At 40.2% G+C, this 27,085-nt stretch overlaps 1 protein-coding gene and 1 pseudogene across 6 annotated transcripts in view; both read right to left on the reverse strand.

Moving 5' to 3' along the window:
* Nucleotides 1-25,084, reverse strand: part of POC5 (POC5 centriolar protein) — a 39,371-nt gene extending 14,287 nt beyond the window's left edge. Inside the window, exons 1-10 of one of the 6 annotated variants that reach the window (XM_035014668.1) lie at nt 24,982-25,084; nt 23,667-23,712; nt 21,315-21,399; nt 13,601-13,742; nt 11,549-11,635; nt 9,071-9,276; nt 7,472-7,648; nt 5,084-5,188; nt 3,307-3,486; nt 510-663 (exon numbers count right to left, since the gene is read on the reverse strand). In XM_035014668.1, the coding sequence (XP_034870559.1) occupies nt 510-663; nt 3,307-3,486; nt 5,084-5,188; nt 7,472-7,648; nt 9,071-9,276; nt 11,549-11,635; nt 13,601-13,742; nt 21,315-21,398 (1,135 nt within the window). In that variant the 5' untranslated portion in view covers nt 21,399; nt 23,667-23,712; nt 24,982-25,084. Of the gene's footprint in view, nt 1-509; nt 664-3,306; nt 3,487-5,083; nt 5,189-7,471; nt 7,649-9,070; nt 9,277-11,548; nt 11,636-12,377; nt 14,200-21,314; nt 21,415-21,605; nt 21,750-23,666; nt 23,713-24,819; nt 24,922-24,981 lie in introns of those variants that run through there. The other 5 variants (XM_035014669.1, XM_035014665.1, XM_035014666.1 and 2 more) reach the window with 5 other exon arrangements.
* On the reverse strand, nt 695-2,461 carry LOC118016909 (annotated as a pseudogene).
* Nucleotides 25,085-27,085: the final 2,001 nt, after the last annotated feature.

A 27,085-nucleotide genomic window follows, 5' to 3' on the forward strand; every position in this document is an offset into this window, starting at 1 on the left:
TGAAATGAAATTATTTTACTTGACTTCTGTACACAGGCCTATATTTGCTGAAAATCAGTTTTAGTTGAGGTCTCTCTTAAATTGAAAACAAGCAATTTTTAAAATGGGAAACGGTGACTAGATAAATATTTAATCAACAAAATGGTCCAAGGAATTTGGCTACTTAAGAAAATAAATAAATAAATAAAAATTTTGTACTTGAAAGCATTGCAATTATTAGTTAAAAGAGCCTTAAAATGATGTTTTGTATTCAAAACATCATTTTAACATTGAGCCTAAACACTTAAGATTTGACAGTTTACTCGATCAGATCTAAGATACCGTAAGTAACCAAAACTGGGTGAATTTTCATGGCAGATTTAAAAAGATATGACACCATCAAGTTAAAAATACCAGTACCGGGACAAGACAGTCATTGCAGAAAATCAGTACTATAGACCACACCAATCACTGAAATCTCCTCAAATCCTTTTTGAAAGTAGGCAGAGAACCTTATACAAAATACTAACCTGTATCACCTCTGTTTTGAAATATAGTCATGGCTTCGAGATTTAATGCACACACCCCCCTCATGAAAGCTTTCTTCATGGAATCTTCAAAGTGTTCTTTTTCATGCTGCATTCTTTGAATCTCAGCTTTTGCATTTTCCAAAGCTCCAGATAACTAAATAAGGGGAATTTTTAAAAAGAAGAAAAAAATTTGAGATACAAGGAAGGATATTAATAATTCAAAAAATAGACTTACATTGTGAAGTTATTTTTTTACAAAAGGCAGGCTATGTTTATTTAGAGTCACAAGGAGTTGACTGACTCAGTGTGGCCCAAACCACAAGGAAACCATTCTACTTCACTCCATTCTGAGTCCTAGGGTGGCCCAGACTGGCCGGAGTGCTGCTTGGGGCCCATTCACAGGTTTATAAATTTCTCAGTGACGGCAATCTGTGGCTCTGTGAGATTGGCCAAGTAGCTGTTGAGCATGGTGTCAAAGTCACTGGGAATTATCTTGGGTACTTGGTTAACCAGGCTCCTCAAGGAACGGCCCACAGTACTGTCAGATGACACCTTCTGGGACAGCACATCCTCTGTATACTGCAACCCTGTGCTTAGGGCATCCGGGATGTGAACTGATGCTCCTCCTACTTGCTGCAGATTGCTTGAGAGTGTGAACACCTGGTTGGGGCTCAAAGAGGTCGTTAAGATCAGGTCGACTCCAATGTGTTCAGTGTCCTAATATGAATATTTCATTGTCAGAGGTGTGAACATCACCCCCAGGGTACTCCCAGGGATACCCATTAAAGTGCTGACCTAGGCCCTGATGCTCATGGAGGCTCGTGTCCACAATGAGGTGAATGGGGATGGGGACTACCCTGCCGTAGTACTCATGTATCAGCACAGGGTGCTCTGTGACATCATGGCCTGTCGCCACACCGGCCCAGGATGAGCTCATTTGGAGAGACTTTCTTGTGTAATTCATACCTGTTCTTAGCGAATTTCACGTCAACAGCTACCTCATCTTCTGACTCATTGAGAGGTACTGAAAAGAAGCTGTTAGTGACTTCCATTGAATGCATGGCAACAGTTCTCAGCAGGGTCCTGATAACTGGGGCAATGCTCCCATTGCATCGTGGCTCTCCACAATGGATGCCAAAATGACCTGGTGTGGCTGCACCATATGGCTGCGGGGTAAGGGAAGAGGGCTGGGGGTCTGGATCCGAGCCACGGTCCTAGCTGCTTTAGCCCCTGGGTCTGGGGATGAGGCTGGAGCCGGCGTTGGAGCTGGAACCGGTGCCAGGGCTGGAGCTGAGGCCAGGGCTGGGGCCGGGGCCGGAGCTGGGGCTGGGGCGGAGGCCAGGGCTGGGGTGGAGGCCAGGGCTGGGGTCGGGGCTGGAGCTGGGGCTGGTGCGGAGGCCAGGGCTGGGGTCGGGGCTGGTGTGGAGGCCAGGGTTGGGGCCAGGGCCGGAGCTGGGGCTGGTGCTGAGGCCAGGGTTGGGGCCGGGGCTGGGGGCGGGGCCAGGGCTGGAGTAGTGGCAGGAGTACTTCCTGGTATTGGCAGTGTGGCCATCTTGTCAAGCTCTGAAGTTATTTTTATGTGAAATACTAAAAACACTTTACCACATACGTCTTCTGCTATGTATCTCAATTTATTTTAAAAGGTGCATTTTACCTCTAGTGTTTCTATCAAAAAATCATTTTCTTTTCTAACCATAAAATCAAGTTTCAAACAAGGGGAATTTCATGCCGGTCCCACCAAATCTTGCTGATGTGTTTTAATTATACCAAACAGATACGTAATTTCTTACCATAAAACTTATTAAACAAAATACATTAAGAGCCACAGACTCTCATCTCTTCAGAAAAAAATACCTAAATGCACTATTAAGAGTCTTTCTTTCCGGGTGCCTGGGTGGCTCAGTTGGTTAAGCGACTGCCTTCGGCTCAGGTCATGATCCTGGAGTCCCTGGATCGAGTCCCACATCGGGCTCCCTGCTTGGCAGGGAGCCTGCTTCTCCCTCTGACCCTCCCCCCTCTCATGTGCTCTCTCTCTCTCATTCTGTCTCAAATAAAAAAAAAAAAAGAGTCTTTCTTTCCTCCTTCCTTCCCTCTCCTTCCTTCCTTTTAAACGTTATCTATAGAATTTAAAGTGCAAAGTGACATTAAGTACAACACTCTTTCCCATAGACCAAATCTGAAGGGACTGCATTTTTTGGTTTTTTTTCGCATGTCATTTTGAATTGCAGAAAATTATTTGTACAATGAATCTTATTTTTAACATTAAGAACTTAGTGCTATAATGATGAAAAAGGGTTTTCTTTTACTATTTGATTTCAAGAGGCCTACTGCATTTTTATTTCATTTTGGGTCTCAAATATTTTCCTTCGGAAACAATGTTTATGTCAATGGGAAAATAACTTCAGTTTATATGCAACTGCTTTATATCAACCTTATCAGAACATAGTTTACTTAAATTAACATAAGGATAAACATTTTTGTTTTGGGTCTTTACTTTTGGCTCAATAAAGGCCAAATGAGGAATCTTAAGAAAGCATGCTTTCTTAGAAATATAAGGGTCTATAGGTGATTTACATTTCCAAGGGCAACGTACATGCAGGAGAGCCAACACAAATTTGGGGGTCAGAGTTAAGTTAGTCTGTAGGTCTGACTTGCTAGTGTCCTCTGCCAGGATGTCTAATTTGAACCTACATGGCACTAAATGGAACTGGAAATGGGTTACTCTGCCTAACTATAAACAGTTTTTTATCTTTTTAATTTTTATTAAAAGAAAGTCAAAGTATGAAAAGAAGTTTACCACAGCAACTCTGGTTTCATAATCATTGGAAATCTGGACACAAACTTCTTCCGCTCTTGCTTGACAAGCTCGTTCTACTATCTCTTTCCACTGCTTCTGTGCTACGGACCGCCAGCCTTTCCAGACCTTCTTCAGTAAAGTTCTCTGGAAGTACTGGTCAGCTAGTTTACCTTCATAGACCTAAATGAAAGTAATATACAACCTCAAAAACACAATGACTGGTAAATACATTGGCAGGGATCCTCAAAAACATAATGTAACCCTGTGGTAAGCAGCGTGCATACATTACCATCCAAGCCTGTGTGATCACGTTATTCTCATCTGCAGACAGAACAGGCTCAGAGAGGTTACGTAACCCGCCCAGGTCACCCAAGTAGAAAGGGAAAAGCCAGCCTCGCCTCATTTCGGAACCTCAGCGCTTATCCTTACATCACCGCTGTATGCCACCAATCAGGTTAGGAGGAAAAAACGAAACAAAAAAACAAATGAAAGGAAACGAGGAACTCGCCCTCGGAGTGATGAATCTGCAGCACGTTTTAGCCGAAAGCAGGCCGAGACGACCGAGAGAGAGGCTGCAAGGCCCAGGGGGTGGTGCCTGTGGCTTCAGGTGCCGCTGCTTTCTCTTCGCCCGGGCGGCCGCCGCCGTAAGCAAGGCTCACTTAATTCACACGCTTTGCCACCATACAGAGTGCTAAACAGCTCCAGACGCAAGCGTACGCCAGTCTTCTTTTCATCAGTGAAGTTAAATTCTTTTCAAGAAGTAGTTCCAATTTCAATTTTCTTAAATTTAAAAAGCTATTCAAAAACTGATGGCAGTCTCAACTATTTCACTCACATTTAAACATATTCTCAGTATTTCACTTTCAAAATATGGCATTCTCATTTAAAGAGCTCTTTTCAATATGCCTAGTGTAGAATTAATCTACTGGGATTAATAAAAAACAATGAAAGCACTAGAAAATACCCTTTAAAGAGAAATCCTGTTCCATGATAGTAGCAGTCTTTTCCTTAAGTATTAATCTCTTAGAAGTAAACGCACAGAGATCACTCTATGGCTCACATGAGCATCAAATAAAACACACATCTATCCCCTATACTCTTTTGAGTCTCTCTACTCTGTCTTCTTGTGGGATATACATATGTTCTCATACTTTTCCACTTCTGATACAGTAATTTACTATTCTTAGTTTATATTTACTCTTCTATACTGATTCAGCTCTTAGTTAATGAAAATAAAGACGTTCAAGTTTAAATTATAAACAAACGAAGGATAATTTTTATAAAGCTATACAGACATGGCTTTCTTTGATTCTCTAAGGCAAGTCTACACAATAAACATTCACACAATTTTATAATGTATTGATACAGTACCGCCTCTTTATGAAGAGGATATATTCAGGCATTTCTGAAGTAGAAACAATATAAGAAGCATAGGATATGTTAAAGATTATAAATTCTTTCTCCGCATAATCACATCTGACATTAAATTTGTTAAAGGGGTTCCATGACGAGGGCATCTATAAGTCAAGTATAATCCTTACTAACTTACTACGAAGTAGGAAATGACAGATTAATTAGTCTACAAAATATGAGGTATTTTTTCCCAAACTATACTAAAATCCTTTGAAATAAGAGCAACATTAAATTATAAATTCATTTTGATTTATTAGAAAACAAATCTTTCTTTGGCTTTAACAATAACTCAAAATGTGATCCTAAACACGTTTGAGTTCAGAAGTCTAAAATCTGTCAGTTACCGTTTTGTTTTTATACTTACATCCTGTCTGCATTTAACATGGCCAATTCGCCAGTGGAAGAATGTTCTCATCAACTCTATCCTTTCCTTTTGCTTGCCTATGGCATGAGACAAGCTAGAAATCACCTGTAAACAGCAATTAACCCAATTATTGTGATGCTACAATAACAGTAATTGGTAAAGTGATTTTCTCATATATCAAAAAATGCCCAAGAGAATACCTCTGCATCACTAGTAATTAATCCAGTTAACCTCATTATTATCTTTAAAAAGACCAAAAAACTTGACCACATGAATGCACTACATATCAATGAGTGAAGAGGAACAAAAGAGAAAAGAAAAATCTTCATTATGTGTATCTTTGCAATCATCAAAAAAAGTTTATGTATATGAAAATTAATATGGTCATTGATATTTAATTCAAGAAAGACAACTACACATTTGAATATTTTGTTACGTATACAGAAAGTCTTTGTTCATTAGACTTGAGGGTAGGGCCCAGGTTTTAAACATCTTTCTGGTCCCTAAATACCTTCGGTACCTTGGATTAGAAGTTGCTAAGGATTTTCTGGATTCAACAAACTCATAAAAGCAAACAATAGTTATACTATAAGGTACTTCTTCAGTTTTCCTGTTCTTTAAAAAAAAAAAAATCTATGCAGGCTTTTAAATCCTAAAATGATATTCTATCTTACAAAGAACTGAGTAGCTGAAATATATTTTTTAAATTGGCCACATTAAAGCCAGATTTAGTAAATTGGGCATATTTACTGAGAGACATTTATTCTGGCTCTTCTTCAAATAATTTTCAAAAGTGGAAAAGGGTACACATGCTAAGACATTAGTAATATTCTATTTCTTTTTTTTTTTAAAGATTTTATTTATTTATTTGAGAGAGAGAGAATGAGAGACAGAGAGCATGAGAAGGAGGAAGGTCAGAGGGTGAAGCAGACTCCTTGCCGAGCAGGGAGCCCGATGCGGGACTCGATCCCGGGACTCCAGGATCATGACCCGAGCCGAAGGCAGTCGCTTAACCAACTGAGCCACCCAGGCGCCCCAGGAATATTCTATTTCTTGAGCTCTACGGTGGCACACAGCTGTTCATCTTATTCATTTTCAAACTGGACACATGTACACCCTTGTGTGTGATACTTTGAAATTTAAAAATATATATTTAAAATATTTTAGGGCACCTGGGTGGCTCAGTCAGTTAAGCATCTGCCTTCGGCTCAGGTCATGATCTCAGGGTCCTGGGATCGAGCCCCCTGTGTTGGGCTCCCTGCTCAGCGGGGAGCCTGCTTCTCCCTCTGCCCCTCCCCGCTGTTAGTGCACTCTTTCTCTCTCAAATAAATAAAATCTTTAAAATCAAATCAAATCAAATATTTTAAAACCTTACGACAGATTTTTGAGGGCAATAGAGAAAATGACTGATGTTAGTATCTATTGTTTCAAAAAAGTAAACTATATAAAATGTTTGATTTTACAGGATACCCTGAACACCAAAATAAATATATATTTTAAAAAATAAATAATCTTTATCTAGCTCATTAAAACAGTGAATGCTGTATCTGCAGACAAGTAGCTGAGGTGTCACCTACGAAAACCACCATCCTCGGGTTGGGAGTTGGGGGGGTGGGGAGGGAAGCAGTGGATATATTGCCCATTCTGCTTTGCTGAAGGTGCTGTTGGGAGGCACAAAATCAGCAAAGACCTGAACCTTACTGTCTCATTCTTAAGAGGCTAAAAGAAAGTGAAGTAAAAAGTATTCTCTGTTTGGGGCATCTGGGTGGCTCAGTCTGTTAAGCTTCTGACTCTTGATTTCGGCTCAAGTCATGATCTCAGGGTGGGGACATGGAGCCCAGCGTTGGGCTCCTCCCTGGGCATGGAACATGCTTGAGATTCTCTTTTTCCCTCTCCCTCTGTCCCTCCCACCCCTAGGGCGCTTGAGCTCTCTCTTAAAAAAAAAAAAAAAAAAAAATTGCTGAGCCTATAATAAAAGGAAAAAAACTTCGTCCATGAATAAAGAAATATCACAAATAAAATGTGAGACACCTAAAATGGCCCCTAAAAACATGGTTTAACATGGGGGTAATGCTGGTTCCATGATGTTCTCTTAAGAGCAGTTAGGAAAGAAGACTGAGGGAAAACAATTAGTGTCCCCACATTTAGCATGCACTTTTAAAACTTTAAGCACGCTGATGTTGGTGACAAAGATTAAATGACATGACCTTGGCATGTTTAATAGGATGAATGTATCTTATTTCTATGCATCTGTTTGGTTTTTTTTTCCAGTTTCTGAAACAATCTTCCCTTTGTATCCTGTATGACCTAAATAATCAGTTCCTGGCATTTATTACCTAGCAAGATCTTTACTGCATCTTACTTAAAAAGAAATTTAAAAGTGAAGACCTCATCTTTTCTCCCGATGGAAACTTCATAGGCTTTTTGCAGCTCCTTTAAGCTGTTGATCTGGTTGCACAGTTGTTTTAAGTGTGCTGCATGTTTTTCTTTCTCTTTTTTCATTTCCATTCGGTGCCAGTCAATAAAATTAAGTCTCCATTTGCTTAGTTCAGATATGATGTTTGTCTGAAAAATAAATACACCAGCAATTAAGCAGTTTTAACACTGCTTCTTAAAATTACACTGAAATTAAGAAACATTAAAAATAATCAGAACAAGCAATCAACATAAGAGCTATTTATAAAAACCACTAATGAAAACGTTTCCAAGTTCAACAGTCACGGCTCTTCTCAGTTCACATTCACCATACTAGGGAAATGAATTTTTTCCCCCTATTTTATTTTGTATGAAACCTTGTTGTTTAAAAAAAATTTTCAGGTCTCCTTGACTAGTAAACAGATACTTTGTTTATTCAAGGACTTTGATGTCCATATCAAGATGGATCAGGGAAAGCAGAAATGCAGGGGTGTGGCCTAGGCTCAGCCATAGGAATGGGAAGTTATTTAGATAGAGGCAGATAGTGGAAACCATGGGGCTGATGCTTTCTTCCCCCAAATCATTTATCACAAAGGACATCTTACAACAAATTGCTAAGTCTGATCCCTTTTCACCCTACTGACTGGCATAAGTAAAAATACCAAATAATCATGTTATCAAGGAAACTGGGTAACAATATGATTAACTGAACATAGAACAAATTAAATGACTGGCAGTAGCTCCTCCACTGGACTTGCACCATGATTAGCAGTATGACACCTGTTCCAAGGGGGGAAAAATGCTAACAACTATACTAAAAGATTATTTCTAGAACTTATGGTTCCAAATAACAGAGAAATACAAATGCCGTAGAACTCTCATGACCGTAATTTCACTGTGAATGTGAAATCAGTTTTCTCAAACTATGTTTCAGAAAAACTGTCATTTTCTCCATTATATGTTAAATAGCGCAAAAAAAAAATCCATTTCTGTAATACTTTATTTAGAGGCCAATAATATCACTAAAATAATCAGTTTTTATAGTCTTAGCAGTTACACACTGTGGTTGCTAAAAGCAGCTATAAAATGAATATATGTTGCTAAAATTGGATCTTGTGTTTCATATAAAAGGAGACATTTCCATTAGTCACAGCTATGATAATGGTAAGGGTTCACTACGTTTCTCTGTCACACATACGCTGAGTCTTTTAAAAATATCTGAGAAATGCAGTGGAACACGCAGAGCTGTTCCAGCAACTATTAAAAAGTATGCTATTCAAAGTACAGGTCCTGAACTAACAGAATCCCCTGGGAGCTTTTTAGAATTGCATAATCTCGGGCCCAGGTCAAGACCAACTGAACGACAAGCTGCAGCTTAACAAGATCCCCAGATGATTCGTATGGACATTAAAGATTGAGAAGTACAGATTTAAAACACTGGACTGATCTTCTCAGGAAACTAAAGATTCTTTTCACAAAATCTTTTGATTCAAAGAAAACAGTAAAGAGTGGGATCAAGAGTAGAACTGTTACCCTACATATTAAACGACTGTAATTGAGCAAGTGTAATACCTTAAGCCCTGAACTCCAAAGATCCAGTACGTTTTCCATCTTCTGAAGGTTTTCATCCGAAACAAGAAAATCGCTCACAACGACTTCATGGACATCTGCATGACTAGAAATAGATGCTGGTGAGGAAGAGTCACCTAAGAGGTTAGAACTGAAGAAATCCATGACTGGGTGTGAGGGCTTCCTCGGTGACGACACTGGCGATGACCCTGAAGAGGAGGGAAAGGTGTGGTGGTCAGGTTGGAGGATGGATATAACCCAAATGTAAGGAGTTCTAATGGAGGGTGAGATGTCAGTTACCCACGGAGGCGGAACAAAATGCGGAGAAATGACCTTTCAGTGTGCTTACTTTTTTTTTTTTTTTAAGATTTTATTTATTTATTCATGAGAGACAGAGAGAGAGAGAGAGAGAGGCAGAGGCAGAGGGAGAAGCAGGCTCCCCACGGAGCAGAGAGCCCGATGCGGGGCTCGATCCCAGGACCCCGGGATCATGACCTGAGCCGAAGGCAGCCGCTTAACCGACTGAGCCACCCAGGTGCCCCTCCGTGTGCTTACTCTTAAACTGCACTTAGGCTGAAATTAATACTGTAATTTCAGTACTGTCACTGATTTGGGACTGAAAAGCATGGGATGCCTCCTACCCTCCCTCCCCCAAAATGACCTCTATCCCAATCAAGGATGCTTCATATATCCAGGTCCAGCCTGAGCTGAAGGTATTATCATCCACATCATCATATCAACAGTTACTAAGTGCTTACTATGTTCGTGTAATAAGTGTTGTAAAGATGAGCTCTCCTAATACATGCTGCCCGAAGAGACAGGCATTATTATCTCCACTTTACTGATAAGCGAACAGGTTCAGAAAGGGTTAAGCAACTAACCAAGGTCCCAGTGGTTGTATACAGGTCATGTATTATTACCTTATGTCAAACACTGGTATGGGTTTTAACACCACTAAAATTCAACTCTCTAAGTAGAAAGAGACTAGTAGTTTAGTTATATCAGATAATCAGTTTTAAGGCACACTGTTGGCCTTCAACATATAGGTGAAAATATACATATCTATATATGTATATCCATATATACATAAAATTCCCACCCTCTGCCCACATACATGGTGGGAGGGTGGGGGATGGAGGTAGGTGTGAAAGCCAGAGCCAGAAGAACTGGCATCTACCTTAAAAAGCACAACCTAGAAAAGGTTACTATTTTATTACACGTGCAGGTTGGAATTACCATTTCTCACAGATCTTGCTTTTGTTATGAGGGTCCTAATAATCAAGATTAAAAGGCCTCCCTGTCTTCCTTAGTGAATGAGATGAGTCAAAGATAAAGCTACTGTAGAACTTGTTACTTAAAAGTACATCAAGAATTCTTTGCGAAAGGGAAAATCATTCCCTAATATATATTTTTACATAAAAATTTATCAACAAATGGTTTAGGCTAGTCAACTATGAGATACTACCTACATATTCTGAAGAATAAACCCAAAGAATAAAGCAGAGTGACAAAGTACATGAATGTTCTCTTTTACTGGATTTCACTAGTAAGATCTGCACTCATGGGAAAAGCGAGAGGCTCTGCTTTTTATTTTTTATTTTTAAACATTTATTCATCTTTTAAAAAAAGAATCACATAAATGAAGAACTTGAAACATCCCCCAGGGATTACACTGCCCAAGCCTTTTATTGACAAGTGAGGAAACTAAAGGATAGAGGCATTTTTATGTGGTGGCTTAAATGGCCTGAACATTATATAACATTGAGTCACAGGGCAAGGAAAGTGTTTTATTTTAATTATTTTAAACATTCTGTGTCAAAGAAAAAGCTTCAATCCGGTGCTAGTATGCTTTTATAACCTCTGTAATGCTTGCTCCTCTCGCCTTTCAACAGACAAAAAGCAGACTTCAGGCTGAACCTAACACCACCAGTGGTATCCAATCAAAACTTACTAATTTTGTTTCACTTCCATCTATTTTTACCATGTGTTCTATTTATAAAAAGGGCATATTAGTTTTATGTGATAATCAGCAATGACACAAATTTTCCTTTTAATGAATTTAAGTGAAAAGTCGATATATCTGAAGAAAAACACAAAATGAGAGAACAAGTGGTATGAAAGTAGGACAAAAATCATACACAAATGCCTGAATGTTGGGAAATAATGCACTGGTTCATGAAAACATTTAAACTGGCCAAACTCTCTGACATCCCAATAATTCTTTTAAAGTATTTGCCCTCTAACCTAGCAGTTTTAAGAAAGGATGCCACACACTGGAATAGATTAACCTGTCTTAACTGTACTATTTTGGAATTTTATGAAATTATTTTAAAGTTATTAGTTAATAAATTAGCAACAGCAACATTTAAAAATCCTGCCAATAAATAACATGCTGAAATTATTCCTCTTAGTACACAAATAATATTCACCAAAGCACACAATGTTGTATATGAATAAAAAGAAGCTAAGGAAAAGTCATACCATCTGTCTTTGAATGACTTGAAATATTTAAATCACATCCTTTTCCAACTTCCATCTTTGTTTCTCTTACTACAGGGCTATTTCCTGCTGAAAAGAAAATTTAAAAAAAATTGTTTTATTAAACCAAACGACTCTTATATCAAATGCCTAATTGCACATACCTAATTTAAGAAGGTAGCAGTATCTAAGATTTTAGAACAAGCAAAATACAACATGCTGGGGAAAGAGGAACACTAAGACAAAGAATAAGAAAAAAGAAAAAATCTGAGACTAGAAAACGTCTTACTGTATCATTAGTAAACTCAACTTTACCCACCAAATATAGATGAGAGAGAATTCAGCCTACTATAGCATTCAATTCGCACTAAGAGACTAAGTGCATGAATGACGTCAGAATTTAGAAGAAGCTATGCTATCTTACAACACCAGATATTTCCAGGGGCCTGCTGCTTTTCACTAGCTACTATCAAACTAACATGACACCGCTTCCCCCAGAACAGGGACTGCCTCACTTCCAACTTAGGAACCGTCGGTCAATACGTGGTGAAAAGAAAATGGGGGAAAACTTCACAAGGATGGCCGTGTTGGAGGCTTATGTATACTTTGTCAGTTTCCATATACCCTGCTTATACCAAGCAACAGCAATGGAGAAAATGGGATGATAAATTTATAAATTCTAACCAAGTCTACGTGTGAATCGGGATATCTAAATTCACTGCATGTTGTATGCTTAGATCTCAAACCCTTTGTGGAAAAGGCAGAGTAGTAATGAATAAATCCTATCTTGCATGCTAGAAAAGAACGGGGGTCTTGAACCCCAAGTGATGACCTTGAAAGGCTGGAGAGTCAGGGCAAGGGAAGGACTCCCTGCTGTGTCACTGGGAACAATGGTATGGGAGTTCTGCAGCCAGGGGAAAAGGAAACAAGGTTTTGGTGACCACCCAAAGGGTAGAGGCACAGAGGGCAAACACATGGATTGCCTATTTACACATTTTATAAGACAGTATGCAGCACTTTGGGTTTGCTCAGTAGGAACTACAGGCTGAGGTACCTAGTGTAATCAAAACATGGTCAAGATCACTGATGTAGAATGAATAAATCCCAGGGTCCTATCTTTTGAAATCAATTAAAATTTGGGCAGAAAATATTCAGTGTTAGCATGTTTCAGTGTTAGGTTCTGGCCCGATTTGATGATCCAGTGCAGTAGGCTGAAGACTGAAGAGCAATGAAAACTTCATGTCTACAGAGGGAGAGGAACCGAATACCAGGGCTGTAACCGCCCAGAAACCCAGGAGCCGGCTGACTCCGAATAGGCTGTGTCACGTGCCTTCAAGGAGAGATCATTGGAGTTATGCCTTTTGTTGATAACTGCCCATTGCCAGGGCCATCGTAGGAGGGCCTTCCGTGCCCTTTTAAGGAATATATACTTAGAGTGAGCTGTCTGAGATCTTGTACTTTACTGAATAAATAATGGATAGGTGAAAGGAGCTTCATCCTCCTTTTTCCACCTTCCATTCATCTATCAGTATACCTCCCAGTATATATTAGCTGTCAGTTCTGTCTCTGACATAGTACAAAATGGGCTCACCTTTGTGGTGATAATCCAGTCTTCCGTACTCACAGAAATGCTGCCAACAAAGTCCTACTAGCAATGGTTCATACACTTAAAAGGTTCTGAGGGCTGCCTATGGACCATCTTTAAGTGGTTAGCCACTTCTATGGACTTAGTTTCCAAGATAAGCCTGGTATATCACTGACTGGAACAAGTAGAGATTGAGTATACTCCACTGAGAGACACACAACGGCTACCGTGCTGCTTTAACTTTATTGTTTTTCATAAAAGTAATAATCAAAGTTCATATAAAAATCCAGCTGTCACATTAAGAGCCAAGAGTAACATAATAAAATGGAAAAATTTCCCCCAGATGATAGTGATACACAGGACTGACTGAGAAGAATCACTGGAGAAGCATTTTTGCCATCCTAAGTCAACAGCACTCATGAGCTCAGTAACATCTTAAATTAAGAGATATCTTTAAAAATATACATAACCTTGATTATGAAGAATATCATCAATTAGAGTAGGAACCCTCACATCTGGTCCCACCTCTCCCCTAGAATGATATGGCTGTGAAGCACCTGACTCAATGTTTGGAGTCACGATAGCATAACGAAGCAGTTCTTCATACTCTTCCTGTGAGGAGCCAATAACAAAGAATGTATTATAACACAGTCACAATGGACATTCAGGCAAAGAACAATAAAGGCCCAGTTAAAGATGTTCTCTACTTCAGTTCTCAAAATAGTATTCCCATGTCATAAGGAATGTGTACTTTCTTAAAACAAAACAAATCCAACAAACCTATCCAGATTTCTTCCAGTGATAGTACCTTAGTACGATTCCTTCAGCATGTCAATTTTGCAATGGTGACACAAAGGTTACCTAGAGAACTTGTCTGAAGCCAATCAACAGCTCCAAGGCAGAAGAGCGCTCCCTCAATTGGCAGCTACTTGCAGGTGGGCAGAGACACGGTTAGCCACTTCTCTGCTTTTCTGAAACTTAGTTTGAAGATGTTGCTCCCAGGGACGCCTGGGTGGCTCAGTTGGTTAAGCGTCTGCCTTTGGCTCAGGTCATGATCCTGGGGTCCTGGAATGGAGCCCTGCATCGGGCTCTCTGCTCAGCAGGGAGTCTGCTTCTCCTTCTCCCACTCCCTACCCCCCTGCTTGTGCTCCCCCTCTAACAAATAAATGTAAAAATCTTAAAAAAAAAAAAAAAAAGATATTGCTTCCAAAGACTTCACATCAGGACAGTCTAGGGATGAAAAGGAGTTTTGACTCTGCTTAATGACAGCCACAATCCAACAACCCACTCAGCAACAACCCTGAGTCTCTTTTCATAGCATGGAAAGAGTATAAGGGAAATATTGGAAGAGAACAAATACTGAAGATAAAAAGAGAACATGAATGCAAACCTATTCCACTCTACCTGCTGACACCTTCATGGCACATGAGAAAGGAGTGATAAAACATAAAGGTTATAAAGTATAGACCTTACAAGAATATTCCTCAGGTTTAAAAAAAATTGGAATTTCCTAACATAGATACTTCGCTATTTCTTTAGCCAAATAAAAAAATGGTATCTGTGAAGTAAAAAATATAGTGGAATTTAGTCTCTGTTAACAAGGGATTGGTCATGATGTAACAAATATTTCTACTAAAAGGAGTCATTTTTAAGAGTCTCACGCACGGACCCAGACAATATCTTTGCATTAAAAAAATTGGGGGGAAGGTTTTCAAGAATGTTAAATGTTATTATTCTAAAGGATTATTTTGTGTTAATTTTTCTCCATAAGAAGTTTAGTTCAGATAGAGAACTATCATCTCATTAGTCATAACTGTTTTATTATTTGGATTCATCTTCAGTGTGAAGATAACCAATGTTTAAAACTACCTCTTTGAAGGGTCATAGTCAATATCTGCTGAGGTGAATTAAGTGAATTCTGTCTAGAATTATCTTTAATAAAACCATGATGATATGGTTGGTATAGTTATTTGAAAATTAGCAGTCCTTCCTTTTTCCCTTTGGTTTTCTGAGTAAGAATATTGAACTACCCACCACACCCAAGTTTCCAGCCATGGTTATATCACAGTTAACTGAAATAAGTGTCCTGGTGTTTCCCAAAGGAACAGACATTACTGCACTCCGAGTTCTATAGTGGGAACTACCTTGTATACCACGTCAGTAGTCAATATCAATGCATTTCAAACTAGTTTCCAAGAAGGTGTTTCAGGGGATCCACAATGTTTTCTTCAAATTTCATTTTTAAAGCTATTTAGCTCTTTTACGAACAGTAATAAAAGGAGCATAAGCTAAAAGATACACCATATATGCTAAATTTTAACAGGCCCTAAAGTATAAATTCTTAAATTTTTGTGTTGGTTGGAATAAAGCTGCTTCTGCCATCGATGTACATGTCAAAGTCTTGTAAACATGTCATGGATTAGAATGGTTGTAGCTCTGCACAAGCCTTTTGTTTTGGAGTCACACCTGTACACATTTCTGCTCATGTAACCTGTACAGGTAAACACACACTGTAACCCATGTGGCCACATTAATTTCAAACCACTCAAGCTCAAGCACATCTGAGGGCGCCAGTCCCTCCTTATGAGAGCGATGAGCTGTGCGGTAGCAAACGACTTCGGACCGTGTTACATGCTTATCATAACACAAAGAGTTTTAGCCCTTATTCCAAATTTGAGTCTTCTGGGTGCTTCTTCTGTGATTTTTATATTTATTAAAGTTTGAAGAAGTGACAGATTTTGTTGGTGATTCAACACTGAATCAGACATTTTCTATCAATCCTTTTTTATGCTTTGGATCAGTTGATTTAAAAAGTTACCAATTTTTCATAATGCATAGAGAAACTGAATCACTATGTTGTACACCTGAAACTAACATAACACTGTGTGTCAACTATACTCAAAACAAAACAAAACAAAAAAGCTTCCATTTTCAACTACTTATATTAAGAATTAGAATTTTCTTGATATCACGTAGCCCAAATAAAATATAGAAGCAAAAAGGTCACTTAGGTTAATCAAACTATGCTGGGCTTCTTTATCCACCAACATCAAATGTGCATTTATAAAGGCAGCTTCACTGTTTTTGCTGACTTTGTGAGAAATGTCACAAATTTGCATTTATAACATAAATTTATAAAATTATATTTCTGCTTTAGCCTTTTCCTATTGGAATTTGAAGTAAAATTGTTTGAAAAGAGGTTTTATGCTGGTAGATGTTTGAAAACTGCTAGTCTTTAGGGTAATTAAATGCAAAGAAGTGACTTGGTTTCAGTTTCAGCCTTGATCTGCATATTTAACATAGATTACTTATATACAGTAAATGTTAGTCATAGCAAACACAGCTCTTTACATGTCATGGCTAATGGCAGAAGAGAAACAGATACTCCAAAGGGAGAATCATTAGAAAGAAAACTCAATCATCAGAATTTGGGGTGCCTGGGTGGCTCAGCTGGTTAAGCATCCAAGTCTTGGTTTCAGCTCAGGTCATGATCTCAGGGTAATGAGATCAAGCTCTGCGTGGGTCCCCCCTCAGCGCAGCGTTTGCTTGAGATTCTCTCTCCCTCTCCCTCTGCCCCTCCCTCCCACCCTTTCTAAGATAAATAAATAAATCTTTAAAAAGAATCACCTTCATATTGCTATGGTCAACTCCTTTGTTAGAGACGTCCCCTTTATAATAATAAACACATGTCTGAGTTTTAAACTTACATTTCCTGACAGAAAATAAAAGCCAGTATTTCACATGATCCTTATCATTGAGGCAGGAGGCTCTTTTTTTTTTTTTTTTTTGAGATTTTATTTATTTATTTGAGAGTGAGAGAGGGAACACAAGCAGGGGGAGTGGTAGTCAGAGGGAGAAGCAGGCTTCCCACTGAGCAGGGAGCCCGACGTGGGACTCGATCCCAGGATCCTGGAATCACGACCTGAGCTAAAGGCAGACACTTAACCGACTGAGCCACCCAGGCGTCCCTACAATTCTTTAGATTTAAATAATCTTAAATTTTAAAAATATATTTCCTGAATCACATCAGTTTCCCAGTTCTTACAATAAAAGGAAATACCCAAATAGTTTGATAAATTGAAGCCATACACAAGATAATCTACTGGTTTCTATAAAACTGAGTCAGTCCTAACAAAATATATAAAATTTCAAGTTTAGTAACTCCCGGCCACAGAGAAGGCTAACAGTCCAGCAACATCCGGTTTCCCTTTATTCCTTTAAGTTACTAAAACCTCAGGGTTTGACCTAGGCAGATTGTTACTGGCCACGCAGCAACATTTCTCAACCTCCCTTTCAGCAGGTATGGTCAAGAGACCTGGTCTATGGGATCTGGGTGGAAATGAAATGTACAACTTCAGGTCATGTCCTTGGAAAGGAAGCTGCTTGCTTACGACTCAGCTCTTCCCATGGGTTAGAGGTGGTGGTGAGCTAGCACCCGATGATGCAAACCTGGTCAACACCCCCGGGCATGGCGGAGCAACACGAGAAAGAAGCTGGGTCCTCAGATGAACTCAAGACTCTCTATCAGCTCTGACTTACAAGAGGCTATATATCAGCTCAGGCTTTGAAGCAATTCACTTAAGCAACTCTTATTGGGTTCCTGTTAAAGTGGCCAAAATAACACCCTATTATACTTCCCAAACAGCCAAAATAAACTTGATTTTGGCTAAGAACATAGAAAAATGTGGCTGTTAGACACTGAATGTCTGTGTCCTCCCTAAATTCATATACTGAAACCTGAATCCCCAAAGCAGCTGTATTTGGAGATGGGGCCTCTAAAATAATTAAGGTTACATAAGGGCATAAGGGTGGGGTGCTGATATGTCAGGATTAGTGTCCTAGGAAAAGAGGACAAGAGTTCTCTCTCGGCCCATGCACGTGCACGGAGGAAAGGCCATGCTGAGGACTCAGCGAGAAGGCAGCTGTCTGTAGGCCAAGAAGAAAGAGCTCACCAGAAACGGACCTTGCTTTGGTACATCCAGCATTCAGAACTACGAGAAAATAAATTTCTATTGTTTATGCCACCCAATCTATGGTGTTTTGTTATGACAGCCCAAGCAAACTAATACAGTGGCTATCCTGTATTTGTATTTTGAGGTCAATTAACTTTTTAGTTGGTGGCGATTATAACTAGATTTAGCCAAATCAGCTTTGCTCAGTCAGAGTTAGTTTATTACAACTTCCTGCCTATAAAGGGAGGGGAAGTAAAAGTCAGTGGCTTTAACTTGTAGCTTCCCTAAACTGTCCTCTGTTCTGGATCAGAAAAGAAAAAAAAAAAAAAAGAAAGAAAAAACCAAACATATATTTCAAAGCTTCCACAACAATCACTATGACTTAAGGGAGAAGTAAGTAGGTATATATTAACAGTATTCTATGTATGTATGTTAACTTATCTTAGGTAAGATTAAAATATCAGGTATTTAAACAACTATTTTAGTTTCCTATGTGTAGATATGGGCCAAATGCGCTATTTTTTATTTAAGGATCAAAATAAATAATATTGTCTTTCTTACTTGTCAAAGATAACCTGTGTTAAGGTAAATAAGAATCCTAAAGGAACAACCAAAACTTGTAATTTTGCTCCCGACCAACAACAGTTGGGACTGGTGTGACCCTGAACTATAGCTGAACCCATACACACCACGTAAGGTCAGGGCAACCGGCTGACAGTGTGGAGTTGTGCTTAGAGGAAGTTATCAGTCAGTAAGTACCATGGATGCTGCCCATCCCTCAGCATTTATCAACGATAGTTTTATGAATCATTCACATAACTGAGACAGTGAAGAAAACTCCCTTAGAAGGAATATTGATTTATAAGGGGCTTTAGGATTAAATGTTTAGTTTTACATATTTACTATATATGTAAAAGCATATAGTTATTTTATGTTATATTTAACATCATTTTTGGTATTTATGTTTTGAAATGTTTCCAGTGATGGAAATATAGGCAGGTTTTTAACTGTCACTGAAAACTATTGGAGTTGTGGCTGAGGGTAGCTGAGGGTTACTAATAAACAGAATCTCAGTTCGGTTGACATTCTAAGCCGGTAACCAGTAACACAAAATTATTTTTGGCATATTTCTCTCAAATTCTACTCTGGAGATTTATTCTTTTGTTTTTTTTTTTGTTTTTTTTGTTTTTTTAAAGATTTTATTTATTTATTTGAGAGAGAGAATGAGATAGAGAGAGCATGAGAGGGAGGAGGGTCAGAGGGAGAAGCAGACTCCCTGCTGAGCAGGGAGCCCGATGCGGGACTTGATCCCGGGACTCCAGGTTCATGACCTGAGCCGAAGGCAGTCGCTTAACCAACTGAGCCACCCAGGCGCCCCGGAGATTTATTCTTTTGATGTAAAGCTTTGTCTCCTGACAAATTGACAACTTGAGAACTTACAAGGTGTTTACATTTTTTAAAGGGTTCTAAACCCAACAACGACAATGTGTGGGGTTTTTTTTCCCACCAGCAACAAGCTATTCTCAGTCACTAGGTGAGTGTCCTACAATTCAACTCACTTCTGACACTATCCACTGCAGATAGCATCAGATTCCACAGAGTAAGGGCTCAGTCCCATAAGACTTCACCTCCCCCAACCCAAACCTCAGACACCAGTAGCAAGTCCAAGTCATTACCTAAGCTTATGATCAACCAGCTACACAGACTGGAGGTTCCAAAGATCCCCCTCCCCAGGTTTAATTTGCTAGAGCAGCCCACAGAACTCAGAGAAACATTTTACTTACTAGATTACCAGTTTATAATAGAAGGATATAACTCAGAACAGCCACATGGAAGAGACACAGGACAAGGTATGGGGAAGAGGGACAGCGCCTCCATGCCTTCTCCTAGAAAGCCAGTCACCCAGCATCTCTATACATTCACCAAAGCTGGAAGCTCTCTGAACCCTCTTCCATTGGGTTTTTATGGAGGCTGCATTACACATGCACAATTGATTACATCATTGGCCATTGGTGGCCGAACTCAATCTCCAGCCCCTCTCCCCTTCTTGGAGCTCAGGGTTGGGAGGACTAAAAGTTCCAACCCTCTGAACATGTGGTTGGCTCCTCAGCAACCAGCCTCTATCCTTAGGTGGGGTCCAAAAGGCAAATCGTTAGCATAACAAACACATTTATCACTCTCATTATTTAGGAAATTTCAAAGGTTTTTGAAACTGTGTGCAAAAAACAGGGATGAAGACCAAAATACATTTATTAAAAATTGATCACAAGTATTGATGAGTTAATCAGTTCTCTCCTGAAGGAAGTTTGGAAAAGTCAGAGATAAAAACTGCAGGAAAGCACTGTACTTAAAAGACAGCACTAGTAGAAGTACATCCAAAGGGAAACCAAGGATGAAACATCTACGCCACAATTCCAGACTACTTTTATCCTAGTAAATAGTCACAGGTATTTTTCCAATAGCTTCCCAATTTCTAAATCTGTAATTTCAATTAAAGGAACATATATGTTTCATAAAATATCTTCCTAAAACTCTTCTCATATTATACAGGGTCAATAACAACTTACTCTTATTTAGGCAAAAACATAATGTCCAGCTTTTCCCCTCGTAAGTGACAGAACTATAAAACTCAAGATATACCATATCAGACTCTCTCTTTTAAAATCTATTCTAGAAATCTGAATCCGTATTTCTGATAATAAAACATTTAGAAATAAAAAGAAATTTAAAACAGTTGATGTAAAAACCACACCATTTATCTGTCACCGTCCAGGTCCTATGCAGCAGAATGCGCTGAACGTTGTAGCAACAGGGATTAGAACCTCGAGTAGAACACGAGGGAATCTAAGTCCCCAGGTGGTTTGATATTGTACTAATTTGCATTAAAGTGAATGCAGCATTCAGGAGATAGCTACAATGAAAAAACCTCAAGAAAAAAAGAAATTTCTTGAGATTTCCAGCTTCTCTCATTGTGCTGTTTGAAGCTTTTGCATGAAGAGTGAAGAGTTCATGATTATTTTCTGAAAGGTTCGAACAATGTAAGGTATGTCCCAAAGTCTGTGAAATAATTCTCGACATTTGGTATTAGTATAATTTGATATACACTATATACAAAACATAATTATAAATGTAAATTTACATGAATAAGTGAAAAATGTATTCCTAGTTTTCCCTCATATTGTCCCTTGTTTAAACTAAATAAGCCACAACAAATTTAGACATGTCTTCCTACCTGAAGATCTGAAGACACAGAACTGGCCCGGTCGGAGTCATTCTGTATAACAGGAAGCGAGCCTTTCTCTTCATCTGATGACATTCTGCATAAACTATAACACAACAGAAACTCACTTGATATTTAAACTAAAATAACATGTTTCCTATAGATATAGATTCACATCCTATCCTGTAAACAATAATCCTGTGAAATATTAAAATCACTCAACATATTGAGCCCCATAGACAAAATAACTAGGCAAGGAAAAAAATAGTAAAAGACTCAATTCCCAACATCAGTGAGTTTTTAATGTAGTCAAGGAGATAACACAAATATATGAAAGGTTAAAGAGAAATGGGAGCTTGTCAGACACATCCACAATGGGGTCTGTTGAGAATAATCGATTGTGATCAATATTCTTTTTTTTTTTAAGATTTTATTTATTTATTTGAGAGGGACAGTGAGCAAGAGAGAGAGCACGAGGGCGGGGGGGGGGGGGGGGGCAGAGGGAGAGGGAGAAGCAAGAAGCAGACTCCCCACCGAGCAGGGAGCTGGATGCAGGGCTTGATCCAGGGACTCCAGGATCATGACCTGAGCCTAAGGCAGATGCTTAACCAACTGAGCCACCCAGGCGCCCCATGATCAATGTTCTTGAGCAATGTGTGGCAACCTGTGTGCTGTATGTTTTCCTGTAAGATACTGAACCAAGAGAGAATGAACAATTTGTGCAAATTCTTTGCTCGAGAAACTTATCAGGAATATTATTTTAAGGAAAGCAAGACTATACAGAACAACAGATTCTTATATGCCATAGAAAAATTGTTGAAAGTCTTAACCAAAAAAATAAAACAAGCACTTTTAGTAACACGTAAATAAATTATTTAAAGGACGAGTAGTGGGGCACCTGGGAGGCTCAGTCGTTGAGCGTCTAACTCTTGGTTTTGTCTTAGGTCATGATCTTGAGGTCCTGGGACTGGGTACTCAGCGTGGAGTCTCCTTGGGATTCTCTCTCCCTCTCTCTCTCCCTCTCCCCCTGCTTGTTTCTGTTCTCTTTCTCTCTCAAATAAATAAAAAATCTTTTAAAAAAACCATAAAGGACAAGTAGTAACTATTCAAACTATTTGAACACCAGTTACATGGAAGACAATGGTGAGAAATCTAAGATGAAGAAGCCCTGTCCTCATGGACTTTATAATCTGTACAGAAAGCCAGACATATATAGAATATAAATGACTAACAAAATAAAAGCTAGTAGACCCTAAAACAACAGAGGTACACAGCAGGAAGGAGTAGCTATTTCTCATGGGGTGGGATCATGAGGGTGAAGAAGCGGGAATGGAGCCAGAGTAGGTTTTCACTGAGGAGATGAACCTACCCGGTTCTGAGACCTGACAGACAGATAAAAGATGTTAAGGATATGCCAGGCATTAGAGCAGCAGAAGCAAAGACCCAGAGGCACGGGAATGTATGCCAGGAACAAAAGTAGATTGTAAGGCTGAAGCAAAGGGTGCAGAGCAAGGCTTGGCTAAGGATGGAATAGGCAAGCTAAGGGGCAGCCAGAACATGGAAGATCAGGATAATGTCAGGTCAAAAACATGTTGTCTCTACTCTAGAGATGTTATTGAAATGTTTTAAACAAGGGATGACATGATAAGGCTTGTATTGTAATGTTGACGGCTTCCAGATTTCCGGCTTGGTAATCAGACGGATAATAGTGCCACTCTCCAAGGCAAGACATGGAGGAAGGTAAGCAGGTTGGGGGGGGGGGGGGAAGGACAATGGGCTCAGTGTCAGATGAGCTGGGTGTGAGGCCCCTGTGAGGCACTGAAGTGAAGTCACAGATACCGCCCTTCACAATGGCTACAATATGAATGGTGCTTTCTGGAGTTAAGCAATGAGGGAGCTCTGTCCCGGAGGTACAGGCTAGAGATAAAGTTTGAGGAATCATCAGCATAATGGGAAATACTGAAAATGGGAGAGGATAAGATCACATATGAAAAGGAGTGTGAGAAAGAGTTCTTACTCTGAGGTCCATACAAATTATATGCAATATTTTTAGTATAAATGCACATGTGTGTTTTTCTAGTAAGGGGATCCTTAGCTTCTAATATGTGTTCAGAGGGGACTATAACCCTAATAAAGTTAAAGGTCTACTACTGTAGTGAGAAGAGATTAAAAACTAGAAACACTTAACATTTAAAGGAGAAGTGAAGAGCCAGCAAAGACAGAAAAGGAGGTCAGAATGGTAGAATTATCAGAAAGAAAAGCATCATAAAAACTTGGGGAAGGGAGTGCTTAAAGTCAGATGCCAAAGAAAGATGAAAATTGGGGTCTCCTGAACATGGCAGGAAGGAAGTTGCAGACATTTACCTAACCAATTTCAGTGGAAGGTGAAACAGGTCTCAATCACAGCGGCCTGAAAAATAAATGAGATAAGGAAACTGAAGTAGAAAGGGCAGACACAGGGAAATGTACAATATTAGAATGGAAACATAGGTTGAGACTTGTTCATGGAAACTTAGCTTTATTCAATGAGTATTACTGTGTACACAAGTGATAAGTAAACTAAATCGCAGCATGACTGTCTTTAGTTAAGCCAATTAGGGAGGATAAAATAAGCACACACATGCCCAGCAAGGAAGGGCTGCTTCACGGACATCAAATCCGTAACCTGGTTCATTTCTATTTTCATTCACTTCTTTTAGGATGTATTTGCATACCCAGTAGATAGTAGGAATGGAGGTGGGCTGGTGCTGATTACACAAAAAACAAATAAGCTGAAAAGTTGGGTCTGACTTCAAAAAGAGTCTCTGAATAGATACTGCAGCCATAAAACAACTACTGTATTTTTGGAAACTATGCCATAAGTTTCCATCTGCCCTGCTTTAATGCCAGCAAGGAACGACAGTTTCTTTGAAACTCTACAACCGTAGCATTTTCTTACTGTTTCTAGGTTCAGAAAGAAAGGAGAAAAAAAATGAAGCTTGCTTTAATGGGCGGCAGATGTTAATCAGTTGGCTAAATTTCCAATATTCTCTAACCCAAGGTACCAGAAACCACGAGATAAGACGTTGTGGGTACTTCTCGATTGCCAAAGAAATCAAATTACGTCTTGGTAAATATCTGGCTGATAAGGAGAGAGGGGTCCGGGAATTCAAGTGTAACCCCAAGAGACAGAGGAAGAGTGAATTAACGTGCAAGCTGGCAGCAGGGTGACGTCCCTGCGCTCTTCACCCATCTTAGCTGCAGGAGAGGGGATGCGCCAGCCCCGCCCCACGTAAGGGGCTAGAAGCAGAGGAGGACAGCAGTTGTGAGTAACCAAAGGGCTAGAAGGGCTCTTCGATCACCTTCTTGCCTACCCTTGTTTGAATCAAACCTAAAGCGTTAGCCAGGGTTACTTTTCCCCTTACGTTTTAAATGAAATAATAAAACCGGAACCTATGGCGACAGTAATCGCTATACTTCAAGTACCCCTCACTCCCGCCCTCTCTTCCCGGACGCCTTGGAGGGAAAACTTCCGCACCCTGTCGGCCCGCAGAAGAGCACACAGCCCAGGTCTCGGGGAAGACGCCCCCGGCTCCGTGGTGTACGAGTCCCGGGAGCGGAAACCCGAGCCGCGGCACTTGCAACCCCACTCCACTGCCTCCGCCGGGGACGCGGGGCCCGCGGCGGCGCCGCTACCCACCGTCGCGCCTCTCCACAAACCCGGATGCCTGCCTCCCCGCCGGCGAAACAACAGCGGTACCGCGGCTACCTTGGCAGCAACCTGACAGTTTCAAACTGCAGAGAGGAATAAAGGACGGCCCTGTGCATTGGCCCCGAGCTTCAGCAACATGGCATTTGATTGGTCCCGGGCTCGGGGGCGGGGCTCTGGACAGCTGCGGGGAGACGCCGGAATTAGGTTACTTAAGGAGAGCCCCGCCCCCGACACCGGCGGATACCGAGGGGGCGCGGCCTTAGGAAGCCCCGCCCAGCGTTTGGGAGCTACAGTACTGCGCGTGCTCAGTTCCCTGAGGCTGGAGACTGAGGTGGCTCTGGGACCAGATTCGTTTAGAGGATGCTGAGGTGGGCTGAAGTCCGCCAGGGCGGTATGTTGTAATCTTTTTTTTTTTTTTAATTTTTATTTATTTATTTGACAGAGAGAGACACAGCGAGAGAGGGAACACAAGCAGGCAGAGCGGGAGAGGGAGAAGCAGGCTCCCCGCTGAGCAGGGAGCCCGATGCGGGGCTCGATCCCAGGACCCTGGGATCATGACCTGAGCCGAAGGCAGACGCTTAACGACTGAGCAAACCAGGCGCCCCAGTAATCTTTCGATAATACCCGAAGCCCATGCGTGTGGTCCTCATGCATAAAAATCATCTGCGTCCGTAATGCCCTGCAAGAGAATCACTCGGAGGTGCTTTTCAAAAGTACGAATTCCTGACACCCACCCCTCTGCTTGATTCCTTCCGTCTTAGAGCCAGGGAATCTGAATTTTTAACAAAGACCACCAGTGATTTTGATGGAGCGGTCAGCGGACCACGATTTAAGAAACTGCTGGACTAGGTTTTACTAATGACCTCAAAGTTGTCAGATTGCAAGTCAGGCCCTTCTGGCGAAGTGACTATGAACCTTAGAATAATCAGGTCATAATTATATCCTGGCTCTACCGCCTATTCACTGTCACCTTGGATAATGCTACCCACATAATAGGGTTGTAGGGAGATTAAATGAGCTAATATATCTAAAATACCTATTACACAACATCAAAAATACTAGTCTTTAGATTTGTATTGGCAACAGATATGGCGGAAGGTACATTAGGATCCAGGATGCAAAGGGAACACCCCAATCTGGAGACCAAGTAATGAGGTCTAGTTTTCAGGCTCCCTTTGTTACCTGGAGGATGAGGTGTCCGGGTTTTTTATTTGTTTCTTTGTTTCCATAGATAGAAATGGCATAACCTGGGTCTCATCTACCTACTTGTTGGCAGAGCCGGACTTCTCTGTACAAACAATGAAGAAGAGCCAGCAGTTTCTTTGGAACAAGCTATGCTTGTGTTCCTCCCCCAAATCCCCTCTTTCCCATGGTTATTATAAACAGAACAAATTCCTGCTAATGCATATGAATTCATATCTAGTTGAGATCGGTGTTTTTGAATTGAATTGCCACCTGGTGACTCCATACACTGTGATTGTTACTGATACACTTATCCTTTTGCTCTCCTGCCACTTGGCTCCATGTTGCTCTTCTTTCTCTTCTCTCTTTTAGGGGGTAGATTTTCCTAGAAAACCATTGGGTAAGACATCTCCATTCTTCTGTGAAGCTACAGACAGAAAGAGACCAAACCTAATCTGGATGTTATGAATTTAACACTGATTCTTTTCCCAAGCTTCCTAGAGAAGGGCAGAGGGGGAGAGATGGAGGGAGAGAATCCAGCACCTGTAAATTCATAGTAATTAAATTGGTAGCTTGAACCCTTCATAATTACTCATTCAACAAATATTTATCTAACATTCATCGTATGCAAAACATTTTGTTGGTGTTAGGAATAGAGTGGTGAATGAAATAGACACAGTCTGCCCTCACAGAACTTAGAGTCTAATGGGAAAAAACACACATCAAAGAGCAAAAGACCCCCACACATGTGAATAAAAAATTATGAATTATGTTTGAAGAGAGGAGAAATTAGGAGATACCTGTCTGAGAAAGTACATTTAAGCTGAGACCTGAAAATGAACAGGTAAAGAACTTATTTTATCTAATAAACACACATGTGTTACTATGTTCTGGGCACTGTACTCATTAA

Source organism: Mirounga leonina, unplaced genomic scaffold (genome assembly GCF_011800145.1).
Source record: "Mirounga leonina isolate KUSES-001 unplaced genomic scaffold, KU_Mleo_1.0 Mir_168, whole genome shotgun sequence".
In the NCBI taxonomy this organism is placed as follows: Eukaryota; Metazoa; Chordata; class Mammalia; order Carnivora; family Phocidae; genus Mirounga; species Mirounga leonina.